General features: G+C 40.0%; 1 protein-coding gene and 1 pseudogene across 1 annotated transcript; one reads left to right on the top strand and one right to left on the bottom strand.

Annotated features, from left to right (window-relative positions):
* Positions 1 to 3740: 3740 nt before the first annotated feature.
* On the top strand, positions 3741 to 7716 carry LOC120053219 (annotated as a pseudogene).
* A 1535-nt stretch (positions 7717 to 9251) lies between these two features.
* LOC120053925 (aminopeptidase N-like) lies at positions 9252 to 26358 on the bottom strand. The gene is made up of 21 exons (XM_039001240.1): positions 24957 to 26358; positions 24793 to 24834; positions 23357 to 23499; positions 21719 to 21861; positions 21313 to 21439; positions 20472 to 20626; positions 18795 to 18908; positions 18526 to 18669; positions 18321 to 18386; positions 18092 to 18157; positions 17804 to 17952; positions 17047 to 17126; positions 16635 to 16768; positions 12938 to 12993; positions 12570 to 12717; positions 12359 to 12447; positions 12159 to 12269; positions 11735 to 11902; positions 11498 to 11638; positions 10852 to 10933; positions 9252 to 10660 (listed from the first exon to the last, which is right to left on the bottom strand). The coding sequence occupies exons 1-21, from the start codon at positions 25547 to 25549 to the stop codon at positions 10493 to 10495; spliced, it is 2919 nt and encodes a 972-aa protein (XP_038857168.1). The 5' UTR covers positions 25550 to 26358; the 3' UTR covers positions 9252 to 10492.
* Positions 26359 to 26368: the final 10 nt, after the last annotated feature.

Genomic DNA, 26368 nt, shown 5'->3' with positions numbered 1-26368 from the left:
CACTAGATGTTGGAACATTGCTGTGGGATCTTGCTTCCATTCAGCCATAAGAGCATTAGTGAGGTCGGGCACTGATGTTGAGCGATTAAGCCTGGCTCGCAGTTGGCGTTCCAATTCATCCCAAAGGTGTTCAATGGGGTTGAGGTCAGGGCTCTGTGCAGGCCAGTCAAGTTTTTCCACACCGATCTCGACAAACCATTTCTGTATAGACCTCGCTTTCTGCAGGGGGGCATTTTATTCCTCCTCCACGAAACTTTACAGTTGGCACTATGCATTCGGTCAGGTAGCGTGCTCCTGGCATCCGCCAAATCCAGATTCGTCCCTCGGACTGTCAGATGGTGAAGCGTGATTCGTCACTCCAGAGAACGCTTTTCCACTGCTCCAGAGTCCAATGGCGGCGAGCTTTACACCCCTCCAGGTGACGCTTAGCATTGCACATAGTGATCTTAGGCTTGTGTGCGGCTGCTCGAACATGGAAACCCATTTCATGAAGCTACCGACGAACAGTTCCTCTGATGATGTTGCTTCCAGAGGCAGTTTGGAACTCGTTAGTGTTACAACCAAGGACAGATGATTTTTACACACTACGCACTTCAGCACCATTTCGCGGCTGAACCGTTGTTGCTCCTAGACATTTCCACTTCACAAGAAAAAGCCCTTACAGTTGACCGGGGCAGCTCTTACAGGGCAGAAATTTTATGAACTGACTTGTTGGAAAGGTGGCATTCTATGACGGTGCCACGTTGAAAGTCACTGAGCTCTTCAGTACGGATCATTCTACTGCCAATGTTTGTCTATGGAGATTACATGGCTGTGTTCTTGATTTTATACACCTGTCAGCAATGAAATAGCAGAATCAACTAATTTGGGGTGTCCACATACTTTTGAACATGTAGTTTATTTCCACACTATGAGGTTGGAATAACCCTGTGAAATTGTGAAAATTATGATAATACCCTTTTAGTGTAAGAGCTGTTTGAAAAGACCACCTGAAACTTCAGCCTGTTTTGGTGAGATGGAGTTTTGGCCTGAATGGTGGAACCACCAGGCAGTAAATTAGTTAATAGACCAATAAGAAAAAGAGTTCCAAACCTCTCTGCCAACCTCTCAACAGCTAGTTTTCAGTTTTCCCTTCCCCACTCAGACCTCTCCTAGAGTCCTAGCAAAATTCTTGCTTGAAAAATTGCTCTTTGCTAAGAAGCTATTTTTGTTTCTTTTTGACCATTGTAATTGAAAACCGTCACAGTAAGGTACATAATTGTTACCCAGAAATGATTTCGTATTAAGATAAAAACTTCTGCATGGACCGTTAATACCAGTGGAGGTCAGTGCCGTTTATGATGAGGGAGGACATTTTTTTTTCATGAGCATGGCCTTATTTCTATTACAGCATGATGGAAGACTGTCATTCATATTCCATTCACCCAGTTCAATGTAACATCGATAGGTTTAGGCTACTACATGATACTCAAGTTTTCCCTATACCCATCATGAGGTTGCTACAACCTAGCCTGGGAATGAAAGTTTACAACTTAGGTGCACACAGGTCGAGAGAAAAAGTTGAGATGACAGTGACACATGGAAAGACGGGGACACATTCAATACCGCCTTTCACACTCTTGCCTGTATCTAGCTTATCTAGGGTGTTATCATTAGTCTAACAGTTACAAGAGTTTCTATTGGACAAATTCAGGTATTTTTATCCGTGTTTGGTTTGCTTTTGTTTTAAGAAACGTTTTTTAACAGAATCAGCGGAGTGAATACACCCCTGATCACGCATAAACACAGTTCACTTTCATAGCAGCCACATTGTATTCATTTTAGCCTCTATGCACTCTCCTCCTCTCACCTTTTCCCTTCATTTGTGGACTTCAATGAACAACACATCTGCTGTTTTTGATCAGGCAAAATAACTTTCCCAAGCCAAACCATGTTATAACTGCTACACACACCTACATTGTTGTTCCCATATTAGCTAAAGGAACATCTTAGTCAACATAGCTAATAGAACTAATGCGTTAGTAAACCCGCTACAATCATGCAGTAACGTTACAGAGTATAGTCAGTAAGGTGTTAGATCGACGGGCCACCGTGGCAATACATTTATAAAACCAAAAGCTTACCTTGACTTGGAAGAGTTCCAGTGTTGTGTTGAATAGTTATAGCCAGCTAGCTAACATAGCATCCCTCTGTTTGAGCCGGGTGTTTGAGTAACTAAACTAGCCAGCTGCATTTGTTAGCTAAGTAAGTGAAATTAAGAAATTAATTTGTTATACCTCTGATATGAGGATGGGGACAACGTGTGCCCAATCTTCTCATTATGAACAGGTTTGTTCTGCAAGGATGTATTCTGATAAATTCGGCTCATTATTTGAGGCAATTGAGCAGTGGTGGGCCGTCAGGGCCTGCAAGGCCTTCTCTGCTGGCCTAAACATCATCAGAATATAATTTTTTTTTAAATATATTTTCCCACAAATATGTATTAAATTATTCCCCAGAGTAAGAGTTATACTCTTCATTTCATAGCTTTCCTCTTGGTTGCACTGCTTCCAGCCCCAGGTTGAGATTTTGAGGGCTGGTCTTTATGTTAGATCTTTTATCCAATCATATTCAGCCATCATGTGTTGCCAGGGGTCTAAAATCTGCCCTCAGGCCTTCAGAATCAACAGTGCGGGCGCTTGTAGCTTATAGTGAATGGAAATGAAAATTTAGTGTCAACCAATCAGCTTTAGAGTTGGCTATTGTACGCCTTCTGGCTGGCTCCAGTGTTACACCGGAGCCAGCTAGCAGGCGTAGTGCGTGTACGTCTTTTGATTGGATTACCAATATTGAGAGGCAGGTCCTATGGAGATCTAGGAAACTGAATTTGATAAACGAATTAATTCGCGTACTACTAAGCTGTTTTTTCAACCCACAATGGCGGAAGGAGGAGAAGATATCGATTTGGTCGAGGATATAATTATAACGCCATTCTCAAGACGAACTTTTCAAGAAAAGTTAGACATTGTAAGGAGAGGTCGCCCGACGCCACAAAGCCTGTCACAGGCGGGAAAGTGCTTCGTTCGCTCGCCACTTTCAAAGTTTCAACTACGAGCGCTGTCAATGGCTCACAGGCTCCTTGGCTCCGAGAAGCACTGCAAACTGTACTGCTGGGAATGCCTATTATTTGCAAGTGATCGATTTGGTGTTTGGAGCCACACTGGCTTTGCAAACTTGAGTTGTCTAACCAAGGCAGCAACGAGACACCAAAGTACGTCTGGGCACTAACAAGCAATGGTGCTTTTGAAAACTTTTGGGGACACCGGAGTGGATCTACAGCTCAAAGAACAAACGCGCAGGGCAACGGAGCTGCACAATGAAAAGGTGAAGGGAAATATTGAAAAGACTCATTGATTGTGTCATGTTTTTGGGTAAACACTGTTTACCCAAAAATGTCAATTTGTCAATTTCAAGGTGACGCAACGCCTGGTTATACTGCGTTTCTGTCTAAATGTATAGTTTCTAGAGCCATGGCATCATAATGAGGTGGATTAATTCGGGTGGGACTGTGTAGTACCTCACTGAAGGCCCAGGCCCCAGGCCCACGGCACGCCACTGCAATTGAGAGAGATCGAGAGGAAACAAGAACTCGTGCATTAACAGCACTGCAAAATTGTATACAGTAGCCTACAATATTTTTCTCCTACAGTGGTCTAGGTGTCATATTAGAGGGAAAGTTGGTTGTTGACATCAGTAATAACATGGCGTGAAACATCAAAGGTAAGCTGACATTATGGAATAACCTCAATTAAATATGATGAGTCTGTTATTGTTATAAGGCTATTTTATTGATTTCATTGTTCTACTCTGCTATCCAGTAGTCCTACTGTTGGCTGTTTGTACTATGAAAGTATGACTGCATGAGGACCTAGGCCTACTTGGATTTCTAGGACTCCTAATTTGTCAGCTTACAACATACTGTGCTGATTTGGCAGGGACATTTCTGTTTTATACATCAAACGCAGTCAAATCCACCAGAGGAAACGTGATGCTAAAGGAATGGAAATAGAACCAAACTTCAGTGATACCAAAAAGGTCAACAAAGGTAATCTCGTCATCATTCAGTGAGTATTCTTATCCACTTCATACAATGATATGAATAATCTTACAGTCGGATGATTCACAGATACATTTTTTTAAGATATCTTATTGGTACACTTTACACTGAGACACCTATAAAGGGCTCATCACAGCTCCTCCAAGGACTCTCAGAATAATGTAAAAATGTACGTGCATGCATTTGCCATGATACTATATTTTTTGCAAAACAACTCTAGTGGTGCTGTCTGTTGGTTACTACCACCATGCAGAGGAGGAGAGATTGATCGCCTCACTGAGGTCCAGCTGGAAAACCTAGTGACCAAGGAGGATCTGGTGAATGTGACAGGGAAAAACTGTCCCAGTGGGACCTACACTTTTTGGCACCCAGAGGGCGAGATAGACAAGATCGAACTAGAAACAGGCCAGGACATTTGACTGAAAACCAAAGGCAATGGTCAATTCAAATAAAATTTTATTTGTCACATGTGCCGAATACAACATGTGTAGACCTTACAGTGAAATGCTTACTTACAAGTCCTTAACCAACAATGCAGTTAAGAAATAGTGTTAAGTAAAAAATAGATAATAAAAAAAATTGAAAATAAAAGTAACAAATAATTAAACAGCAGCAGTAAAATAACAAGCCAGGCTATATACAGGGGGTACCTGTACAGAGTCAATGTGCGGGGGCACCGGTTAGTCGAGGTAACTGAGGTAATATATACAGTTGAAGTCGGAAGTTTACATTAGCCAAATACATTTAAACTCAGTTTTTCATAATTCCTGACATTTTATCCGAGTAAATATTCCCTGTCTTAGGTCAGTTAGGATCACCACTTTATTTTAAGAATGTGAAATGTCAGAATAATAGTAGTTTCTTTCATCACATTCCCAGTGGGTCAGAAGTTTACATACACTCCATTAGTATTTGGTAGCATTGCCTTTAAGTTGTTTAACTTGGGTCAAACGTTTCGGGTAGCCTTCCACAAGCTTCCCACAATAAGTTGAGCGAATTTTGGCCCATTCCTCCTGACAGAGCTGGTGTAACTGAGTCAGGTTTGTAGGCCTCCTTGCTCGCACACACTTTTTCCGTTCTGCACACAAATTTTCTATAGGATTGAGGTCAGGGCTTTGTGATGACCACTCCAAAACCTTGACTTTGTTGTCCTTAAGCCATTTTGCCACAACTTTGGGAGTATGCTTGGGGTCATTGTCCATTTGGAAGACCCATTTGCGACCAAGCTTTAACTTCCTGACTGATGTCTTGAGATGTTGCTTCAATATAGCCACATCATTTTCCTCAGTCATGATGCCATCTGTTTTGTGAAGTGCACCAGTCCCTCCTGCAGAAAAGCAACCCCACAACATGATGCTGCCACCCCCGTGCATCACGGTTGGGATGGTGTTTTTCAGCTTGCAAGCCTCCCCCTTTTTCCTCCAAACATAACAATGGTCAATACGGCCAAACGATTCTATTTTTGTTTCATCAGACCAGAGGATATTTCTCCAAAAAGTATGATCTTTGTCCCCATGTGCAATTGCAAACCGTAGTCTGGCTTTTTTATGGCGGTTTTGGAGCAGTGGCTTCTTCCTTGCTGAGTGGCCTTTCAGGTTATGTCGATATAGGACTCGTTTTACCATGGATATAGATACTTTTGTACTTGTTTCCTCCAGCATCTTCACAAGGTCCTTTGCTGTTGTTCTGTGATTGATTTGCACTTTTCGCACCAAAGTACGTTCATCTCTAGGAGACAGAACGCGTCTCTTTTCTGAGCGGTATGACAGCTGCGTGGTCCCATGGTGTTTATACTTACGTACTATTGTTTGTACAGATGAACGTGATACCTTCAGGCATTTGGAAAATACTCCCAAGGATGAACCAGACTTGTGGAGGTCTATAATTTATTTTCTGAGGTCTTGGCTGATTTCTTTGGATTTTCCCATGATGTCAGGCAAAGAGGCACTGAGTTTGAAGGTAGGCCTTGGAATGCATCCACAGGTACACCTCCAACTGACTCAAATTATGTCAATTAGCCTATCAGAAGCTAAAGCCATGACATCACTTTCTGGAATTTTCCAAGCTGATTAAAGGCACAGTCAACTTAGTGTATGTAAACTTATGACCCACTATAATTGTGATACAGTGAATTATAAGATAAATAATCTGTCTGTAAACAATTGTTGGGAAAATTACTTGTGTCATGCACAAAGTAGATGTCCTAACCGACTTGACAAAACTATAGTTTGTTAACAAGAAATTTGTGGTGTTTGAAAAACAAGTTTTAATGACTCCAACCTAAGTGTATGTAAACTTCTGACTTCAACTGTACATGTAGGTAGAGTTAAAGTGACTATGTATAGATAATAAACAGAGAGTAGCAGCAGCATAAAAGAAGGGTCTGGGTAGCCATTTGATTAGCTGTTCAGGAGTCTTATGGCTTGGGGGTAGAAGCTGTTAAGAAGCCTTTTGGAACTAGACTTGGTGCTCCGGTACCGCTTGCCGTGCAGTGGCAGAGAGAACAGTCTATGACTAGGGTGGCTGGAGTCTGACAATTTTTAGGGCCTTCCTCTGACACCGCCTGGTATAGGGGTCCTGGATGGCAGGAAGCTTGGTCCCAGGGATGTACTGGGCCGTACGCACTACCCTCTGTAGTGCCTTGCGGTCAGAGGCCGAGCAGTTGCCATACCAGGCAGTGATGCAACCAGTCAGGATGCTCTCGATGTTGCAGCTGTAGAACCTTTTGAGGATCTGAGGACCCATTCCAAATCTTTTCAGTCTCCGGAGGGGGAATAGGCTTTGTTGAGGATCAGCGTGGCAGATGTGTTGTTACCTACCCTTACCACCTGGGGGCGGCCCGTCAGGAAGTCCAGCATCCAGTTGCAAAGGGAGGTGTTTAGTCCTAGGGTCCTTAGCTTAGTGATGAGCTTTGATTGCCTATTAATTTGTAAGTTTGATGTTCCTTTGAAAAGTAGAGAACTCAGATTTTCACTTTAAAATGCATGTCAAACAAAAACCAATGATTCCAAAGTTAAACAAACCAAATATGCACAAGGACTTATTTTAACAATTTCCATGCAGATGCAAAGGTTGGTAACGAAATGACAGTTGAAAAATAAAACGTACATTGCTTACCTAAATGATTCCAATGAATAGAAAACTTACATAAACACATTTACTTCAAGAACAGTACAGATGCAAAGTTTGGTAACAAAATGACAGTTTGTGCTGTTTGTAACTTCATTCTGTTACTTTGCATCTGCACTGTTCTTCAAGTAAATGAGTTTGTAAGATTTTCTGTGCATGTTGTTAAAAGTTGTCCTTGTGCACAGAGTTGTAATGGTTTGTTTAACTTTGCAGTCATTTTTTTTTGTTTAGCATACATTTTGAAGTGAATAATCTGAGTCTCAGCACCACTCTGTCACTGTGGAATTTCCAAGCTCTTAGTACTAACAGCATTGTGTACTTAGTTGTCATCTGCCCTTTCAGTTTCCTTGGCCATAGTCGATGGAGGCACAGTGACCAAGTGCAATTTTGCAGGCGACGAAAAGGCAGGAGCATCGTGGACAGACAAAATAATGGCCAACAAATCAGATGTCAGCAATGAAGTTGGAGGGACAGGGCGTGGAAGCAGATGAGGAGGGATGGGTAAGAGGAGCAGGGGATTTCTGAAGCACAATTTATTTGCTTTCCACACATATTTAGTCCTTGTTTACAGTAATCACATAGGGAATAATTTAGGTAATCAATGTACGTTTATTTTTCACCTTGTTATCTTTGGGAAAACATGTCAAATTGTATCTACAGCACAGATATGATCTACAGCGGGGGTGGCAACTGGCGGCCCATGGGCTCTTGGATGAAATTATTTTTTTCAATTGACTGTTGTGAGTTAGAATTGTTGGTTGTACATCAGCAGTTTTTCTGCTTATGTCAGTCACTGATAGTCAGTTAATTTGTCCATGTCAGCTAACATTTTTTAGATTGTAAGTTAAGTTTAGATAACTGGCTTCTAAACTATCATGGTCGAATTACTGGCCCGGGGGTCACCCATAGATTTGTTAGTCAGTCTCACTCAGATATCATATTAAAAACTGCAAACATTTCTCTCCACCCTATGGCAAAATGTGTAGAATTGCAGGAAATTTGCTGTAAAACAAATAATTTTCCTCTCTGTCCCATGGCAAAATGAGCAGAATTGCATGAAATGAGTTATAAAATTGATAAATCTTCTCTCTGCCCCATGGCAAAATGTGTAGAATTACACTACTGGTCAAAAGTTTTAGAATACCTACTCATTCAAGGGTTTTTCTTTATTTTTACTATTTTCTACATTGTATAATAATAGTGAAGACATTCAAACCATGAAATAACACCTATGGAAACATGTAGTAACCAAAAAAGTGTTAAACAAATCAAAATATATTTTAGATTTTTCAAATAGCCACCCTTTTCCTTGATGACAGCTTTGCACACTCTTGGCATTCTCTCAACCAGCTTCATGAGGTAATCACCTGGAATGCATTTCAATTAACAGGTGTGCCTTCTTAAAAGTTAATTTGTGGAATTTCTTTCCTTCTTAATTCGTTTGAGCCAATCAGTTGTGTTGTGACAAGGTAGGGGAAAATCAGAAGATAGCCCTATTGGTATTATAGTTTCGATGTCTACACTATTATGTAGAAAATAGTAAAAATAAAGAAAAACCCTTGAATGAGTAGGTGTTCTAAAACTTTTGACCAGTAGTGTATATCAAACTTGTTTTGAAATTGCAACATTTTCTACACCCTATTGCAAAATGTGTAGAATTGCACAAAATGTACTCTAAAACCTAAAAACAATTCTCTCCTCTGTTAATAAGAGGAGGGCCAAGAAGGAGAAGCGGGGTAGATGTGGGTACGCAGACCCGCGAGCAACTGCGGGCCCTCATGAGTTCAGATTTTTTGTGGTCCCCATCAAAGTTGCCCATCCCTGATCTACAGTCTAGTCACTGAACATAAATTATAGCTTTTTCTCTGTACTGTATATCTTTTATGACACCCCATTTCAATGTTTGGCCCCTATCACCCCTATTTGACTGCCATTTCAATTTTAGGATGATTGGGGAGATGAATATAATTGCACAGCCTCCAACGTTGCTAGTGCAGCATATGCACACAGAAGAGGAAGAGAGACGTTTAATTTTTAATGTTGTTTTTTATTCTGCATGTAATATAGACTCTACAAGACGCTGACAAATCTTGGTATTGCAGGGTACCTTTGATATAGGGGTGTAAAGACTCTCTTTGGTAATCATCATACATGCTTTACCCCCTCTACTAATCGCTCTATTGAAAATGCATCATTGTCTGTAGAAGGGTACAAATCACATGTATAAGGCTAACCTTGTAATAACCTTGTAATAACTTTGTAATAAAGCTAATGGCAATTTATTTGATGGTGTTGTTGTTCTAATGATGTGTCATCCAAAATGTAAACCATCACTTGGGTAAGTGTGATCATGCAAGGATGGAGTTATAGCTTTGACTAGTAGAGTAGTAAACGTTGCCTGCTAATCAGAATATCTGCATGTGTAAATGTATGAAGTAGCCACTTAGATCTAGGCTACAGTAGAATAAGTCAACTATTGTAGGTGATTTGAAATCATGCGTCCTCCAAAATAGATCAAAAACACAATAGCCGTTTTCAATCTAGTCCTTTTACCAATCTAACTTCAATCAATTAGTTAAATTTTTTAAAATATATATTTTTAAAATGAAAATGTATGCACTCAGTACTACTGTAAGTTGCTCTGGATAAGAGTGTCTGCTAAATGACTAAAATCTAAATAAAAATATGCTTTGACACATAATACATATTTTTACAAATACATACAGTTAGACATTTTATTGCTATAGTTTCATGTTGTTTGATAGTCGTTTAACAAAATAATTGTAGTTGTCAACCTGAGAAAGCGCTTTCTTTGGGTGTGACTGTCAGTGTAAACAATATTGTCTCAAACAACAAATGGTGGAATGTTACTTGTTTAAATAAAATTGATTAGAATTTCTCCTCTTTTTGAATTACAAGTGACAAAAAAATTGAAATATACATTTATTTTAGGATTATATTGCATGTTGATTGTATAAAACCTGTTTTCAGATCTAACTGAAATTAAATCAAGGATGTATTCATTAGTTGGATTCTGTTGCAAAACATTTGATCTGTTGCAAAAAAAAACATTGCTGTTTGTATTGGACAAATTCAGGTAGGTCCCTCCACGTTTGATTACTTTTGCTTCAATTTGCTTCTTAGAGTAAACAGTAAACAGTTTCCGTTGAAAAATCTGACTAATTAATACACCCTAAGACTCAAGTCAAATACAGGGTGTGTTCAAAATCATGGCACTCTGGTCCATCTGGTTCTCATCCTATCAGCTCAGTTCAGCTGCTCTCGCCTTGACTCATTTTTAAACCACTCCAAAACAGTCTGCTTGTTTTCCTTCACCCATTTAATGTTGGCCTCAGTTCTCTCAGTGGCTTGCTCTAGGGCCCTGATTGCCAAATGCAGTTCTTCTACATCATGGTCGGTCAGGAACTGCCACAGCTGCACAATAACAATCAGGGAAAAGTTTGAATTAGGGCGGAAACCAGTAATTACTCAAAACTCAACTCCCACCAGCTGAACCTAGTCTCTCATCCCCAGACATTAAAAATTAATGCATTCAAGGCGGAGGAGAGGTTTGTGACTCAGATAGCGTTGTGGGCCTTGCCTGTTACCAATAGGGAGACGCTCACCTCTTCAAGCTCAAAGTCAGTGGAAAATCTCTGCGTCACTCCATCAATCAGGTTGCCAAGTGACATGATCCCTTCTTCGTACCTAAGGAGGAGAGCGGAGGAGAGGGGTGAGATGAGCATGTTTGCTCAGCAAGCATTTTGATAGAAGCCAATTTAGATGACTGCCTGGCAACTCAGTGGCCTTGTGGTTAGTGTCCGCCCTGAGATTGGAAGGTTGAGTTCAATCCCTGCCAGAGTTACACCAAATATTGTAAAAATGGGACCTGATGCGTCTCTGCTTGGCACTCTGCGATAGACTAGCGTCCTGTCCAGGGGGTGTACATTAAGCTGCCTCACGCTACAGAAACAGGAAATGGGCTCCTGCCCACTTACTGGCAACTCCAAACAAATAAATTAGAGGTGATTTCCTCTGATTGGCCAAGGAGACCTTTGTACCTGACTTGTTTGACCGGTCTACACCTTTCTTATTGGTATATTGCTTGAGGTTTATTTAGGTGATTTTTACACTTTATGAGATACCATACAAAATAATTGCTAATAAGTCATGGTTCCGTTATTTCAGTTAGAAAGGAACTTGGTCCTCTGGCTTGTTTGTCTTAACATTAGGCCTTGCTATATACAGTACTTAACAACAGAAAAAACATACTCCAAGCTGATGTAGTTCCAGTTAGCGCGTACAAAATTCCACGCTATTGCTTGTCCTGCCACATTTCTGGCTATGTAGCTGATGGTAGAAACGGCATCCATTTTTCTTATCTTGTCAGGGTTCAAAGTGTACTCAAGGTATCTGCAAGATGAGAAGAAAATGCCAAATAAATGGTCTTTGCACAGCAACTAAATTTTATATCCCGAAAACGGTGGTACAGACGGAAATCAATCTAACCTGTTCAGGAGCCAGATCTTCCTTGTGCATGAGAGGGCATATCTTAGTTTGTCTTTCTCTGTGGCTGTGGTGGCACTCTCAAACTTGCCCCAAGCAAATTCCCATTCCTTCTCTCCCCCAGCAGCTATAGCTTGGCAGTAGATGGTGGCCTTCAGGTTAGGGTGTATACTGTGGCAGTGAGGACAATCAAAGAGAGAAACAGAATCTGGTCATTACAGTTAAAAGGATCAGTACACTCAATATATCCAAAATTGCATATAACATTTTGGTATTAGGTTATTGAATTAATCTCATGCATATTTCAGGTTATGTGTTGTTTTATGAATGATATGACAACCCCATTCAACTGTGAAATGCAGTTATAAGTACAGCAGGAACTAGCATGCATCTGGCTGTGTTGGCTTGATGAAACCTAATTCCATACCGATTGCTGGTTTTGTTTGTCATCCAGTTGTCAAAGAGCATTTTTGCCATTTCTTGGCACTCTGGAATGTCATTGCTGCATGCGACTGAAATGGCGTTAATCTGGTTGTACCTGGGAACGAATAATGACATGTTAATAACATGCTTAAAGAGAGGATGTGTTCAGAGGGTTGCAATATCCAACGAAAATATGTTTCTCACTGTGCAGAATGCTTCTCTGGGACCGTAGAAAACATGGTGAAATTTTCAAAATGTTGATAAAGGCCACCAACTTGCTTTCTTAAGTATGCCTGGAAATAGCATAGGAAAAAATACTGTATTACACTCATATTTGTCATTTACATTTGTAGGAATACAGTTTGCTATGATAAAAAGGCACTTTAATGTACAGTATCTTTATTTGATGACTGACCTGCATTGGACCATAGACCTCGGAGCGATCAAACATGAGAATGAAATAGTCCAGGTTTCTCAGTGCTGATTCCCATGGTATGTACTCTGTGTCATTCCAGAGGTACTTGGTAGTTCTCAAAGCCAGTGTCACACTGATATGTTTGGCCCTTGATAAATAAATAAAATACATAATATAATATAAGAAGACCTTAGCCGTCCAAAGAGGATATTAATTACACCAAGAAAGTATGATTTCCGGGTCTCAAGCCATGAAGGTCTCATGGTCTCAAGCCATGAAAATGCAATCATTGTGATGTGTAAAAAATGTTTATCAGAGTGTACATTTTGAAGGAAGTCCATGAATGTATCAGTCTTAGATGAGATTACCTTGCCAAGTTGAATGCATCATCAATAAGCTGTCCCCGGTTGATGATTGGAATTTCCTGAGAATAAATCAAATGAGTTCTAATTATTAAAGTCCTACTCCCTTTTCACCTCATTTAACACCTGATTTACTTAACAAAAGGCACATCTCAATAGATGGTCCAGGTACGACATGGCAAAAGATGGGCCTTTCCTTTTTCCCCCCTCTCGTACTCCTCTATTGTTCCCGTAAGGAAGGGGGAGGCCGATGACGTCACGTCAGACCATCATGTCCTACTGCTTGAAGTTTACAGTTGTGTTTAAAAAATACTACTTTACTCAAAACATATATTTTGTCATGTGTGTACTGTATATTACTGTATTTATACTTGTTATATTGTTTTTCAACTGGAAAAGTTCAAAGCTGGAGAGCGTCTTTAAAGCAAACTGCACAAGTGAGCTAGCATATTGTCTTATTTGACTTATTAAGGGTCATGCTCCATGGTCTGTGATCTGTGGTGAGGGGTTCGAATTATCTGATGCATGCCAGGTGTCTAGCATTTTTCAATGTACTCACCACTGTCCCTCCTACCCAAGCAAACAGAGGTAAATGACTATCGCCATGTAGCACTCACTTCTGTCTTAATGAAGTGCTTTGAGAGGCTGGTCAGGGACCACATCAGCTCGACCTTACCTGACACCCTAGACCCATAACACTTTGCATACCGACCCAACAGATCCAGGGATGACGCAATCACCATTGCTCTGCACACTGCCCTATACCACCTGGACAAGAGGAATACCTATGTGAGAATGCTGTTCATTGACTACAGCTCAGCTTTCAACAACATATTCCCCTCCAAACTCGTCACTTAGCTCAAGGCGCTGGGTATGAACACCTCCTTCTGCAACTGAATGCTGGACTTCCTGACAGGCCGCCCCCAGGTGTTGAGGGTAGGCAACAACACCTCCGCCACACTGACTCTTAACACAAGGGTCCCCTGGGGGTTGCTCAGCCCTCTCCTGTACTCCCTGTACACCCATGACTGCGTGGCCGCGCATGACTCCAACACCATCATTAAGTTTGCCGATGACACGACAGTGGTGGGCTTGATCGCCGGCGGCGACGAGACAGCCTACAGGGAGGAGGTTCGAGCCCTGTCAAAGTGATGCCAGGAAAACAGACTTTCCCTCAACATCAGCAAAATGAAGGAGCTGATCGTGGATTACAGGAATGAGGAGAGGGACCACATCCCGATTGACGTTGACGGGACTGTAGTGTAGAAGGTCAAAAGCTTCAATTTCATTGGTGTGCACATCACAGAGGACCTGACATGGTCCAACACCGAGGTGAAAAAGTCGCAACAGCGCCTCTTCAACCTCAGGCGACTGAAGAAATTCAGCATGGGTCCTCAGATCGTCAATAAGTTCTACAGCTGCACCATCAAGAGAATCTTGACCGACTGCATCACCGCCTGGTATGGCAACTGCACAGCCCTCAACCACAAGGCTCTACAGAGGGTGGTGCGGACGGGCCAATATATCACTGGGGGCAAGCTCCCTGCCCTCTAGGACATCTACACAAGGTTGTGTTTGAAGAAGGCCCGGAAAATCGTCAAGGACTCCAGTCACCCGAGCCACGGACTGCTCACTCTGTTACCATCTGGCAAGCAGTATCGGAGCATTGGGTCTTGGACCAACAGGCTTTGAGACAGCTTCTACCACCAGGCCATCAGACTGCTGAACAGCTAACCCTAGCTGTCTCCTGCACAGACCTGAGCCTTAGTGACCATTTGCACCGACTCTCCACACACACACAACCATCCATAAACAGACAGACACTAGCAACCCGCAGTCAATGCTGCTATTCTATTATATACTATTTATTCAACTGCGTGACCAAGACACAACCCACTTTATATCTGTAAATATAATTGCAGTGTAGATATTGGGGGGGTGAACAATAAACAGGTGGTCCCGGGGGTAGTCCTCCCCCAGAATGTTGTTGTTGTTGACATTTTAAAATGCATTTCCTGCAATTCTACACAGTTTGACATTACTTACTATGCCTCTCAAGGGGTATATGGAGGGGTATTTTGAAAATAATATACGTGGAAGGCCCCACAACCTCACCAAAAAAGGAATTACTGATTTCTAATGAAAACGTCCAGCATTTCAACAAATTTTGCCATGGGGCAGATAGAACAATATGCAGTTTTATAATGCTACTCTATACATTTTGTCATGAGGCTGAGATAAAATGTTGCAGTTTTAAAGCCATGGGGTTAAGTAATTGTCCAGTGAAAACTAAAAAAAATGCTTGCTATTTCCTCATAGAGGATGATGTCACCCTCCTGAGGAGGATGAGCTGGCTAATCAGTGGTCTACTTACATTAATATTTTTTAGGACCGGTATTGCCCGCACCATTCTGTTGTTGGGGTACGCCTACACCATTCCAACACAGAAAATCTGCATTTTAACATACTTAATAATGATTTCTTGGAAGGAAAACTATTTCACTCATATTGTAATTAATTATAGGTCATATTTCATAGAAATCTGGAAACACTGGGCAGCTACTTTAAAGATAATTTCCTGCAATTCTACACATTTTGCCATTGCTTATGACGTATTCAAATGCTACAAAAAAATATTTTTGTAAATATTTTTTAAAGAAATTATTGGGGGGGAAGAATCGACCTGTTCTGAATATTGTGGGGGGGGGGGCATTTCACCCCCCATTCCCGTGGCAATTTCGCCTATGAAACACAGTCATACTTGACATAGCACAATCATTATCTATACTGCATAACCTATTGTGTATACAGGGCCGGCTCTAGCCTTTTGGGGGCCCTAAGCGAGATTTGGTTGCCCCCCACCATCTAATTTCCTGCCCTTATACTTATTTTGCCATGGGGTGGAGAGACATTTTTTTCAGTTTTAAAGCTAATTTCCTGCAATTCAACAAATTTTGCCATGGGGTGGAGAGAAAATGTTACAATTTTATAAAAACTGTCATGCAATTCTAATCATTTTGCCATGGGGTGGAGAAGAAAAAAAATTCGGCTTTGAAGCAGATTTCCTGCAATTCTACACATTTTGCCATGATTATGCCATGTTAATGATATCTGAGTGAGAGTGCCTAACAAAATCAATGGAGGCCCCCTGGAGGTCAGAGCCCCTAGACACGTGCCCTGCGTGACCGGTCAATATTCGGCCATGATTACTTCTGGTAAATTAGTCTAACCAGCTATCTGAACTAACTAAAAAATTGTTAGCCGAAACGGCTAATTCAGTGATTGTCAGCGACTGACATATCAAGAGAAAAATTGCTGTTGCACAATCTACTATTCAACAGTAAATTGAGACCCCAACTGAGGAGGGGGGGAGGCTGTACTGCAATTTTGAGGGAGTTAGCACACAAGGCATTTTCCTGCATCTTTTAAACCTGCTGTAAACTTAACATGACAAGTACATTTGATTTGAAGAATGTACTCACAAAAACCTTGTCCAGCACATTCTCTCCAAATATTTCTTACCATAACAAAACATTACCTAGTCTTCTTAGAATATGCTACATTGTTTATTTTGGATCAACAGGCTGCTTTGATAATGCACAGGCACAGTTTTCTAAGCACGTGCAATATATAATGTGCTCTGTTTCGTGTCTGACTTGGACTGTATGGACAATACTGTTCCACACAAATGAGGAACACTTACGTGAATATTCATTTCCAGCTGAGAGAGCAGTCTATCCCAATTCACTGGATCATAGTTGACTCTGAAATATCCCATACAGTTTATGTTGGCAAGCACCCACTTGCCATCTTCAGACAGGAAATCTGGCATCAGCACTGTTTGGCAAATTCAGAACATGAGAGTTACAATATGCCTTAATTAGGTTTTTATTGACAGAACTAATGACTAGCACCATTTAATTAGTTGGGTTTGCTATTATCATACATTATACAGTATATTTGCCATGTTCAGTCTATCTATAATGGAGAATTACTGTACATAATATAGCTCATCAGATCATCTCTCTCAATTAGCCTGGGGACGAGGTTACTGAAAGTGATACTAAGACAAATATTAACAATTGTACATGTATATTCAATTAAATACTCCTTACCTTGACCTTTTTTATCCAGTGTAGCTATTTTTATTGGTTCACCTTCCTTCATCACTCTGATTGGAACATGCCATTCAAAACTAATGAAAGAGAAAAAGTTAAAAAATATATGGGCATAATATTATGACCTACAGCTATATTCAAATATGCTAATAACATACTTAATTGTTGGCCTAATTCATTACAATGTAATCCAATTAAAACTGGAATAATATACTATAGCAACACTTCATTTGAAATGATAACAGTGTTATAATATTGTCATAAACATGTCATAACTGAAAGTCAAGGCAGTGCCATTTTGCATGTATTGGAAATGGTTATGACATATGTTACAACTAACAATTTTAGCAATAATTTTTCGGTGAGTAAGCAACATAAGCCATTATGTCAACATATCTCATCACTGTTTCTGATGTATGAAAAATGACATCTTATGACATTCATTATGTCATATTCATGATAATAGTATGATGCTGTTATGGTTTATATTTCAATTAAAGTGTTACTCTAAAACTGTTGAGTGGAAATGTCTGTCAGAGTACTACAGCAACAATCCATTGCTTAGAGAACAAGAGGTGGAGTAGCCTGGGTTTGAACTCCCCACCTGCTGTGGGGGACGGACCAAGCACAGGATTTCACAAAGTCAGCCATATGGGCATCTAATTCTACATGGAGGGGACAATCAGTGGTTCAGGAAACCTGTTATATTTGTTTTCTCTCTCTGTGATGTTTCTTGACATAGTGCAGGACTTACTCATAGTCAGATGTTTGATTTTGGAGGAAATGTTCTTGAGAAACTGCCCCATTGGTGGTGTTGATGGTGATGACTGGGTAACCCATTTGCTTTGTCCAAGTGTCCATGACTTCAGCAACTTTAATGTGGCTGCTGTCCTCGTCCACCGCCTAGAACGTTTTTGTCATTAGCATTTTATACAATGTATTCATGCCCCTAAAGCATTCTATAAGTTTTACATGCTTGAAAGAACATAATTACATATACTAGTTTTGTGTTGATATGCCTAGCAAAACTATCAGCTTTTACCTCTTGTAAATATTCCCACAGGTCCTTGTGTACAGTATTACTGTACTGGAAAGCCTGAAGATATTTCTGAAACATTTTGAAACAATAATATTTACACACACTTACACAAAACGTTCCCATTCGTTTTGATACATCCATGTGGAAAATTGTAAATATACAACATAGATGTTCCACACACTAACAATAAGCCATCCTACACATTAATGGACAAAGTCATATTTGCACGTACTCTCAGGCCATTCAGAAAGACCCTCTCGTCCAGATAATCTGCCAGCATTCTCAGCACAGCTGCCCCCTGAAAAGTGAAGATATGTTAATATTCATACATTACATCAACTCATTCTGTCACTATATAGAAAATTCCTGTACAATGTTAAAAATAAACATTTTTGATATCATCTCTCTTCCCCCATGGGGCTCTGTGACAACCAGACCTTGCTGTAGGTGATGGAATCAAAAAGCTGAGTGATGTCACTAGAAGTTTGAACATCATCCTCTTTAGAGCTAAGAGGATGGGAGGAGGCCAATGAATCCACTTGAAATACAGTCTGGATGTCATTTAGAACAATCAGATCTTTCTGGAAAAACAAAACAATCAGAGACCAAATGAAAAGAAGCCTCTTAGAAGTATTACTACAATTTGCGATCTGATGTAACAGATGCAGAAAAAAATACAGTTATTAATAAGTTATTAGGGACATACTATGTTCCATGTTGGCTCAATATGATCCACTCCCATATAGGATATATATGTTGCAAATCCCTCATTCAGCCACAGGTCATTCCACCATTTCATTGTCACCAGGTTTCCAAACCACTGAAAACAACAGATTTCGGTACTGTTACAGTGAATGCCACAACAATGCAAGATCATGTTTTTAATTAATTGTAGTTCACTTTACATTAATACATACACTACCGGTCAAAAGTTTTAGAACACAGTTCCCACATATGCTGAGCTTTTCCTTCACTCTGCGGTCCGACTCATCCCAAACCATCTCAATTTGGTTGAGGTCGAGGGATTGGGGAGGCCAAGTCATCTGATCGTGCTTCTACACCTGCATTGCTTGCTGTGTTGGGTTTTAGGCTGGGTTTCTGCATAACACTTTGTGACATCGGCTGATTTAAAAAGGGCTTTATAAATACGATTGATTGATTGATGGAGCACTCCATCACTCTCCTTGGTAAAATAGCCCTTACACAGCCTGGAGGTGTGTTGGGTCATGGTCCTGTTGAAAAACAAATGATAGTCCCACTAAGCCCAAATCAGATGGGATGGTGTATCGCTGCAGAATGCTATGGTAGCCATGCTGGTTAAGTGTGCCTTGAATTCTAAATAAATCTCAGACAGCATCACCAGCAAAGCACCCCCACACCATCACACCACCTCCTCCATGCTTTACGGTGGGAAATATACATGCAGAGATCATCCATTCATCGACATCACGTCTCACAAAGACACGGCGGTTGGAAACAAAATTCTCCAATTTGGACTCCAGACCAAAGGACAAATTTCCACCAGTCTAATGTCCATTGCTCGTCTTTCTTGGCCCAAGCAAGTCTCTTCTTCTTATTGGTGTCCTTAAGAAGTGGTTTCTTTGCAGCAATTCGACCATGAAGGCCTGATTCACACAGTCTCCTCCTGAACAGTTGATGTTGAGATGTGTCTGTCACTTGAACTCTGTGAAGCATTTATTTAGGCTGCAATTTCTGAGGCTGGTAACTCTAATGAACTTATCCTCTGCAGCAGAGGTAACTCTGGGTCTTCCATTCCTGTGGCGGTCCTCATGAAAGCTAGTTTCATCATAGCACTTGATGGTTTTTGCGACTGCACTTGAAGACATTTTCCGTATTGACTGACCTTCTTGTCTTAAAGTAATGATGGACTGTCGTTTCTCTTTGCTGTTCTTGCCATTATATGGACTTGGTCTTTTACCAAATAGGGCTATCTTCTGTATACCACCCTTCCTTGTCACAACACAACTGATTGGCTCAAACGCATGAAGAAGGAAAGAAATTCCACAAATTAACTTTTAACAAGGCACACCTGTTAATTGAAATGCATTCCAGGTGACTACCTCATGAAGCTGGTTGAAAGAATGCCAAAAGTGTGCAAAGCTATCATCAAGGCAAAGGGTGGCTACTTTGAAGAATCTCAAATATAAAATAGATTTTGATTTGTTTCACACTTTTTTGGTTACTACATGATTCCATATGGGTTATTTATGTGTGTTATTTCATAGTTTTGATGTCTTCACTATTATTATACAATGCAGAAAATAGTAAAAATAAAGAAAAACCCTTGAATGAGTAGGTGTTCTAAAACCTTTGCCCGGTAGCGTATATTACATTTTGAAATAGTCATTTTGAGTTTTCGTACCTGATGGGCAAGCTCATGTGCAATAACTGTGGCAATCCACTCTTTGTTTGATGTGGAGGACACCCCTTCCTCATATAGCAGAGCTGTCTCACGATATGTTACCAAGCCCCAATTCTCCATGGCACCTGCGCTGAAGTCTGGTAGAGCAATTTGATCTAAAGTAGACATAAAATAGGCAGCGGTGGAAAAAGTACCCTATCGTCATACTTGAGTAAAGGTTAAGATAACTTAATAGAACATGACTCAAGTAGAAGTTGAAAGTCACCCAGTAAAATTCTACCTGATTAAAAGTCTAAAAGTATTTGATTTTAAATATACTTAAATATCAAAAGTAAATGTAATTTTAAAAATATACTTAAGTATTAAAAGTAAAAAAGTAAAAAATCCCCTTTATTAAGCAAATCAGACAGCACCATTTGATTTTTTGTATTTATTTACAGATAGACAAGGGCACATTCCAACACTCAGATATAATTTACAAACAAAGCATGTGTGCTATGAGTCCGCCAGATCAGAGGCAGTAGGGTTGACCAGGGACGTTCTCTTGATAAGTGAGTGAATTGGACAATTTTCCTGTCCGGCTAAGCACTCAAAATGTAAAAGTAGTACTTTAAAGTATTTTTACTTAAGTACTTTACACCACTGAAAATAGGTTATTTTAATTGAATTTCACAACATAATCAGTGTTCTTCTTACATTGTTTTAGACAGGTTATGTATGGAGTAAAGAATTAAATTGATTAGATGGATTTTATGACAATTAATCTTTGTTGAACACTTGCAATGTTATGATTAACCCATGCTTATTTTACATTGTTATGATGCAATCATGCCATACATACCTAGCTTGCTCAAAGGATAATTCATTTTGAATACTCCAGGACTCTCATAGAACGCCAGTATACTTCCAGTGATACTTGCAGCATACTTTGCCTGTCCAGCTTTTATGGCCTCCGGTCGAGCATATGTCTTTAACAAACCGAACAGAAAATAAAAAAGTGAGTTTTAGTATCATATCAATATGATTTGGTGAGTAAAAACATCTCTACCATGAAAATCAGCAGTGTAGTCTAAACTGAATACATTTAAATAGTATATAGCGGTTTGGCTGGAATCTAGAGAGAATTTGTAATTTACAACAGTATTAACGTTCTTTGATGTTGCTAGTGAAATAAAAACCTTTTTACAAGTCATTTTGTTGATATAATGCACTACTACAGTTATGATTCAACAACTATAGCTACATACCTTAATGTCAACTCTTTCATGTGTAGATCCTATGGAATCGAAATCAGACACTGTGAAAGCTAGGAGGTAAGTTGACATTTTCTTAGTCGTTTGAAAGCGAGTGACTTTCCAGGTCTCTCCATCGATATCCTCAAGGGTTGTACCTAAAAGGAATAAAAAAGACTCACTGATTACTTGAAGACTTTGATAGTATGAAAGGAAAGAGTTGTTTTGACACTCGTCACACAATAGTATCTACAGTAAATACTCAATATAAGCAAAAAGAAAAGGCACAGTATATGCATGCATTAGCCTCATAATCTGTGAATTATTGTTTACAAAAAGTAATGCATTTAAAATTATGAATGTAATGAGAAGTCATAAACATATGTCTAGATTTTTGAATATACATTTTTTGCATATTGTTTTCCTGACGGACTAATTTCAAAAGTATTGGGAAAGTGAATTTTTTGTTGTTGTTTTGGCTCTGTACTCCAGCACTTTGGATTTGAAGTGATACAATGACTATGAGATTAAAGTGCAGACTGTCAGCTTTAATTTGAGAGCATTTTCATCCATCAGGTGAATCGTTTAGAAATTACAGCACTTTTTGTACATTGGCCTCCCCTTTTTAGGGGACCAAAAGTACACAAATACACTTGTGTATTAAAGTAGTCAAATGTTCAGTATTTAGTCCTATATTCATAGCACGCAATGACTACACCAAGCTTGAGACTCTACAAATGTGATGGATGCATTTGCTGTTTGTTATGGTTGTGTTTCAGATTACTTTGTGCCCAATAGAATTGAATGGTAAATAATGTATTGTGTCATTTAGGAGTGTCATTTACACTTTTATTGTAAATAAGAATATATTTCTAAACACTTCTACATTAATGTGGATGCTACCTGAATGAATCGTGAATAATGATGAGTGAGAAAGTTAGATGCACAATTATCATACCCTCAAGACATGATAACCTCTAGCATATTTTGGGGGGTGGGGGGGTATGATATTCGTGCGTCTGTAACGATCTCACTCATCATTATTCACAATTCATTCAGGATTATCCGTAATAATGGTAGCATCCACATTAATGTAGAAGTGTTTAGAAAGATATTCTATTCTTATTTACAATAAAAGTGACTCCAAAATGACACAATACATTATTTACCAGTAATTGCGTGCTATGAAAATGGGACCAAATACTTAACTTTTTACTACTTTAATACACATAAGTGAATTCGTCCCAATACTTTTGGTCCCCTAAAATGTGGGGACTACGTACAAAAAGTGCTGTAATTTCAGAAAATACCCTCAAATGAAAGCTGACAATCTGCACTTTAACCTCACAGTCATTTTATCATTTCATTGTCATTGTATCATTACAGAACCAAAACAACAAAATTGTCACTGTCCCAATACTTCTGGAGCTCACTGTACCTGCAGGAATCCTACAGGAATTGTCCAACAGTAAAGTGGCCCCGAAAATCCTATGGGATATCCTGCAGGACTTCTTATTCCTGCAGGATATATACTGTATTATGCAGGATTTTCCCTGCAGGATTCCTGTATAACCTTTTTGTAAGGCTACATAAGAATGTGAGGCGCTTTTAGAAGGTGGCTTAACATTCCCTAGTATGAAATGTGCTTCTCACCTATGACTTTCCCATTTGCTAATGCTGTCGTGCCAGGCCTATGGATGAGAGAGACTCTAAATGTAGCCTTCATGGCTGGCTCATCGAAACAAGGAAATACTTTCCTGGCGTCGGTTGGTTGCATTTGGCTAGTAGCGATGAATCTGTGTGGAAAGTATTTGTTGAAAAATAGGATAAATATTACAACTGGAATTGAATAACAGTGAATCAACAGCAATAAAACACAGAAAATAGTTACTTGTTAGTTCATTTTGATTCAATTAGCTTCTTTCAGTATTTCAAATTATCCAAGCTTCCAATGTCTATGCAGCTACAGTATGAACTGCGATGGACATTTATTGCAATACAGGACTGTGATTGTAAAGCCAGAGGAAGTAACAATGTCTCAAATGAGTGTCCTAATCTTTTCAAGGAATGAGAAGCAAAGCTGTTGCTGAAGTGAACAGAGGAAAAATGTGCAACATTCTCCCAGGGGGTCTTTTTTATAATAAACACTTTTAAAGTTGAACATATAAATATGAGCCAGGACTGAACAACTGCTGGGTGATTTGATATGACAAGAAATAAAGAAATATAGTCCCATTTGTTGTATTCATCTGTACACATGTCCGCTGAACAAGCCACTTTGGGGTCTTTTTTTAAGAAATTGGAATTCTATCTGTAAGCAAATCATGTTTTTTTAGGGAAAGAGTGCAATAGAATACAAACCATGAGGAACTTTGTATTCGATCTCTGTTCAAGCACAGTTGTCTGTAAACTAGCAGGTCACTGATTTATAGCATGGAAACGATCACATATTAATATGCGTCAAGGTGTAATGACGAGGTGGTTTCAGGTTGTTTTCTAGCTGCTTAGTACTGGCCACTACTAATTAATTGCAAGGAACCACTGCATATTAAAGGAATAAGCTACTGCCTGACCTAACCTGTGAGGACTTATGAAACAGAGTCATTATCTCTCCTGCCAGACTCCTAAATGTAACCATATAACAGCCTCTAACAAGAGGTCTGACCTAATGACACAGTAGGTAGAGCAATGTGTCTGCCTTGTAATTGCAAGGTCTCTGGTTCAAGCCCTGCTCTGGCTGTCCCCCTCAATTACTACATTGGTGGCAGAGGGGCAAATTATCCCATAGTATGTCAGGCCTTTGTTGGATGTGCCTCCGTTTTAGTTGAGGCATACAGTGTTGTGCCTCATGATGATACAGGGGAAGTACGTATCCTCCCTGTCAAGAAGTCTAAACTTAAAGGTTCAGGAGTGTGCTTACATTATTATCAAAAAGTCACTACACCTGTATATTGGCAACGTAATCATGCCTTTATCAGACAGAGAAAGCTCTACCCAACCGGAGCACTGTTTAGGGTGGTGGTTTGTGATCAATCCAGTTATGTAATGCAAATGATGATGCAAACATATCAAACTTGTACAAGTCTTACCTTTCATCAAGTTCGACGATGATCGTTTCATTCCCGAACCACCTGTAAATGGGTTTTCATACAAGTCAAATCTAATTTCCATCTCACAGCATTCCTATCATATAAGTTTGACAACAAATCTTTGATATTTTTAGTTTCTCAGCAGTTACCAAAGAAACCCTTACCTTTCAGTGTCATCCTCTGTGCTTGGCCCTTTTTTGTATGAACTCATGTAAAAACCAGCCAGATCATCAAGGAGCTCCCCCTCAAATGCAGTAAAGAGACTGTAGTTCCCATCTTTGACTAAAACACTGTCTAGTCCAATCTCTAAGAAGTTGCTTTCATTACTATACAGTATGGTGTTATCAACTTTGATGATCTTTCCCTTGTCAAGATCTGTCACCTTTACAGCAGTCACATTCTGTTCTTTACTGTGAAGGACGATAGTTTTGGTGTTCTCCACACATCTAAAATACACAGTGGAGTTTCCAGTGAAGACGAGAGATTGATTGGTAGTGTTGTTCATCACGATGTAGAGGTGAGGCTGTAGTACAATGTCATAGCTCTCTGGAATCAGGTTTCCAGGGAGTCTCATGTTGGGTGGTGGTCCAGTTGGATACGGAGTAGTGGAATTAGGTGTTGGTGGTGCTGTAGGTTGTGTCTTGATTCTTTCGTTCTCATACACAATAAACATTGTAATTATTCCACCAATAGATGAGACAGTCAACACCACTATGGCTATGGCCAGGAACTTTGAGATATACACCCCTGTGGCCATGTCCAGTCCTTCTGGAAGAGCCTCACACCTCCCGTTGTGTTGGTAAAGCTTGGAACTCGGAACTGAACTTGAAGCTGAACTGAGCTGCCTTTAATTGGCTCTGTGTCTCTATCCGACCTCCCATAAACATGCAGACTGCTATGGGGATTAGCTAACCAGTTATTGCTCATAGACTTAGCATGAACTTGCCTTTGCAAGCAAAGAGTAATACTGAAAGAGGTCGATATTCATTCAAATGAAATCAGTCAGATTGTTCTCCCACACATCTGGCATTGGTTATCCTCTCATACCATCAACCCTGGGTTAGGTGAACCTCAAACGGGAATGCTTTGAAATCCAAACATCACACGCCTCTCAATAAGTGTAGGGCACAAAAAGTGATACATACTTTATATCGCGTGAGCTCCTCTCAAAAGAAAAAATGTCCTTTAAGAGCAAGAGAAAAAGCATGTTGGCCCTCTGGTGTCTATGTTGATCCTCGCGGTTCTAAGTAATGATAGAACCAGCTGTGTGGGACAGCAGCAGGCGCTGCAGCCCTCGGAGTCCTCAAGAGTTCTTTACCCGTTTCCAAAACAACCTCTGAGTGCACTGACAGGTCTGTGTCCCACCAGCACTGGATTATTATGCATTCAGGGAAAATTAGGAGCATGTGTTTGTGTGAGGAGGGTGTGTTCTAGGGGAGGGGATTTTAGGACATAATTATTTGGAATGCCCCCCTTCACCACACATTCTTTACCTCAAAAAGAAAAATAATGAAAATGGAAGTAAAGGAACATTCTAGGATATTGGATCTGCGACAAGTGATTTCCCCCCCCCAAC

Source organism: Salvelinus namaycush, chromosome 9 (assembly GCF_016432855.1).
Source record: "Salvelinus namaycush isolate Seneca chromosome 9, SaNama_1.0, whole genome shotgun sequence".
Taxonomy (NCBI): Eukaryota; Metazoa; Chordata; class Actinopteri; order Salmoniformes; family Salmonidae; genus Salvelinus; species Salvelinus namaycush.
This window is presented reverse-complemented; position numbering and strand designations above follow the sequence as displayed.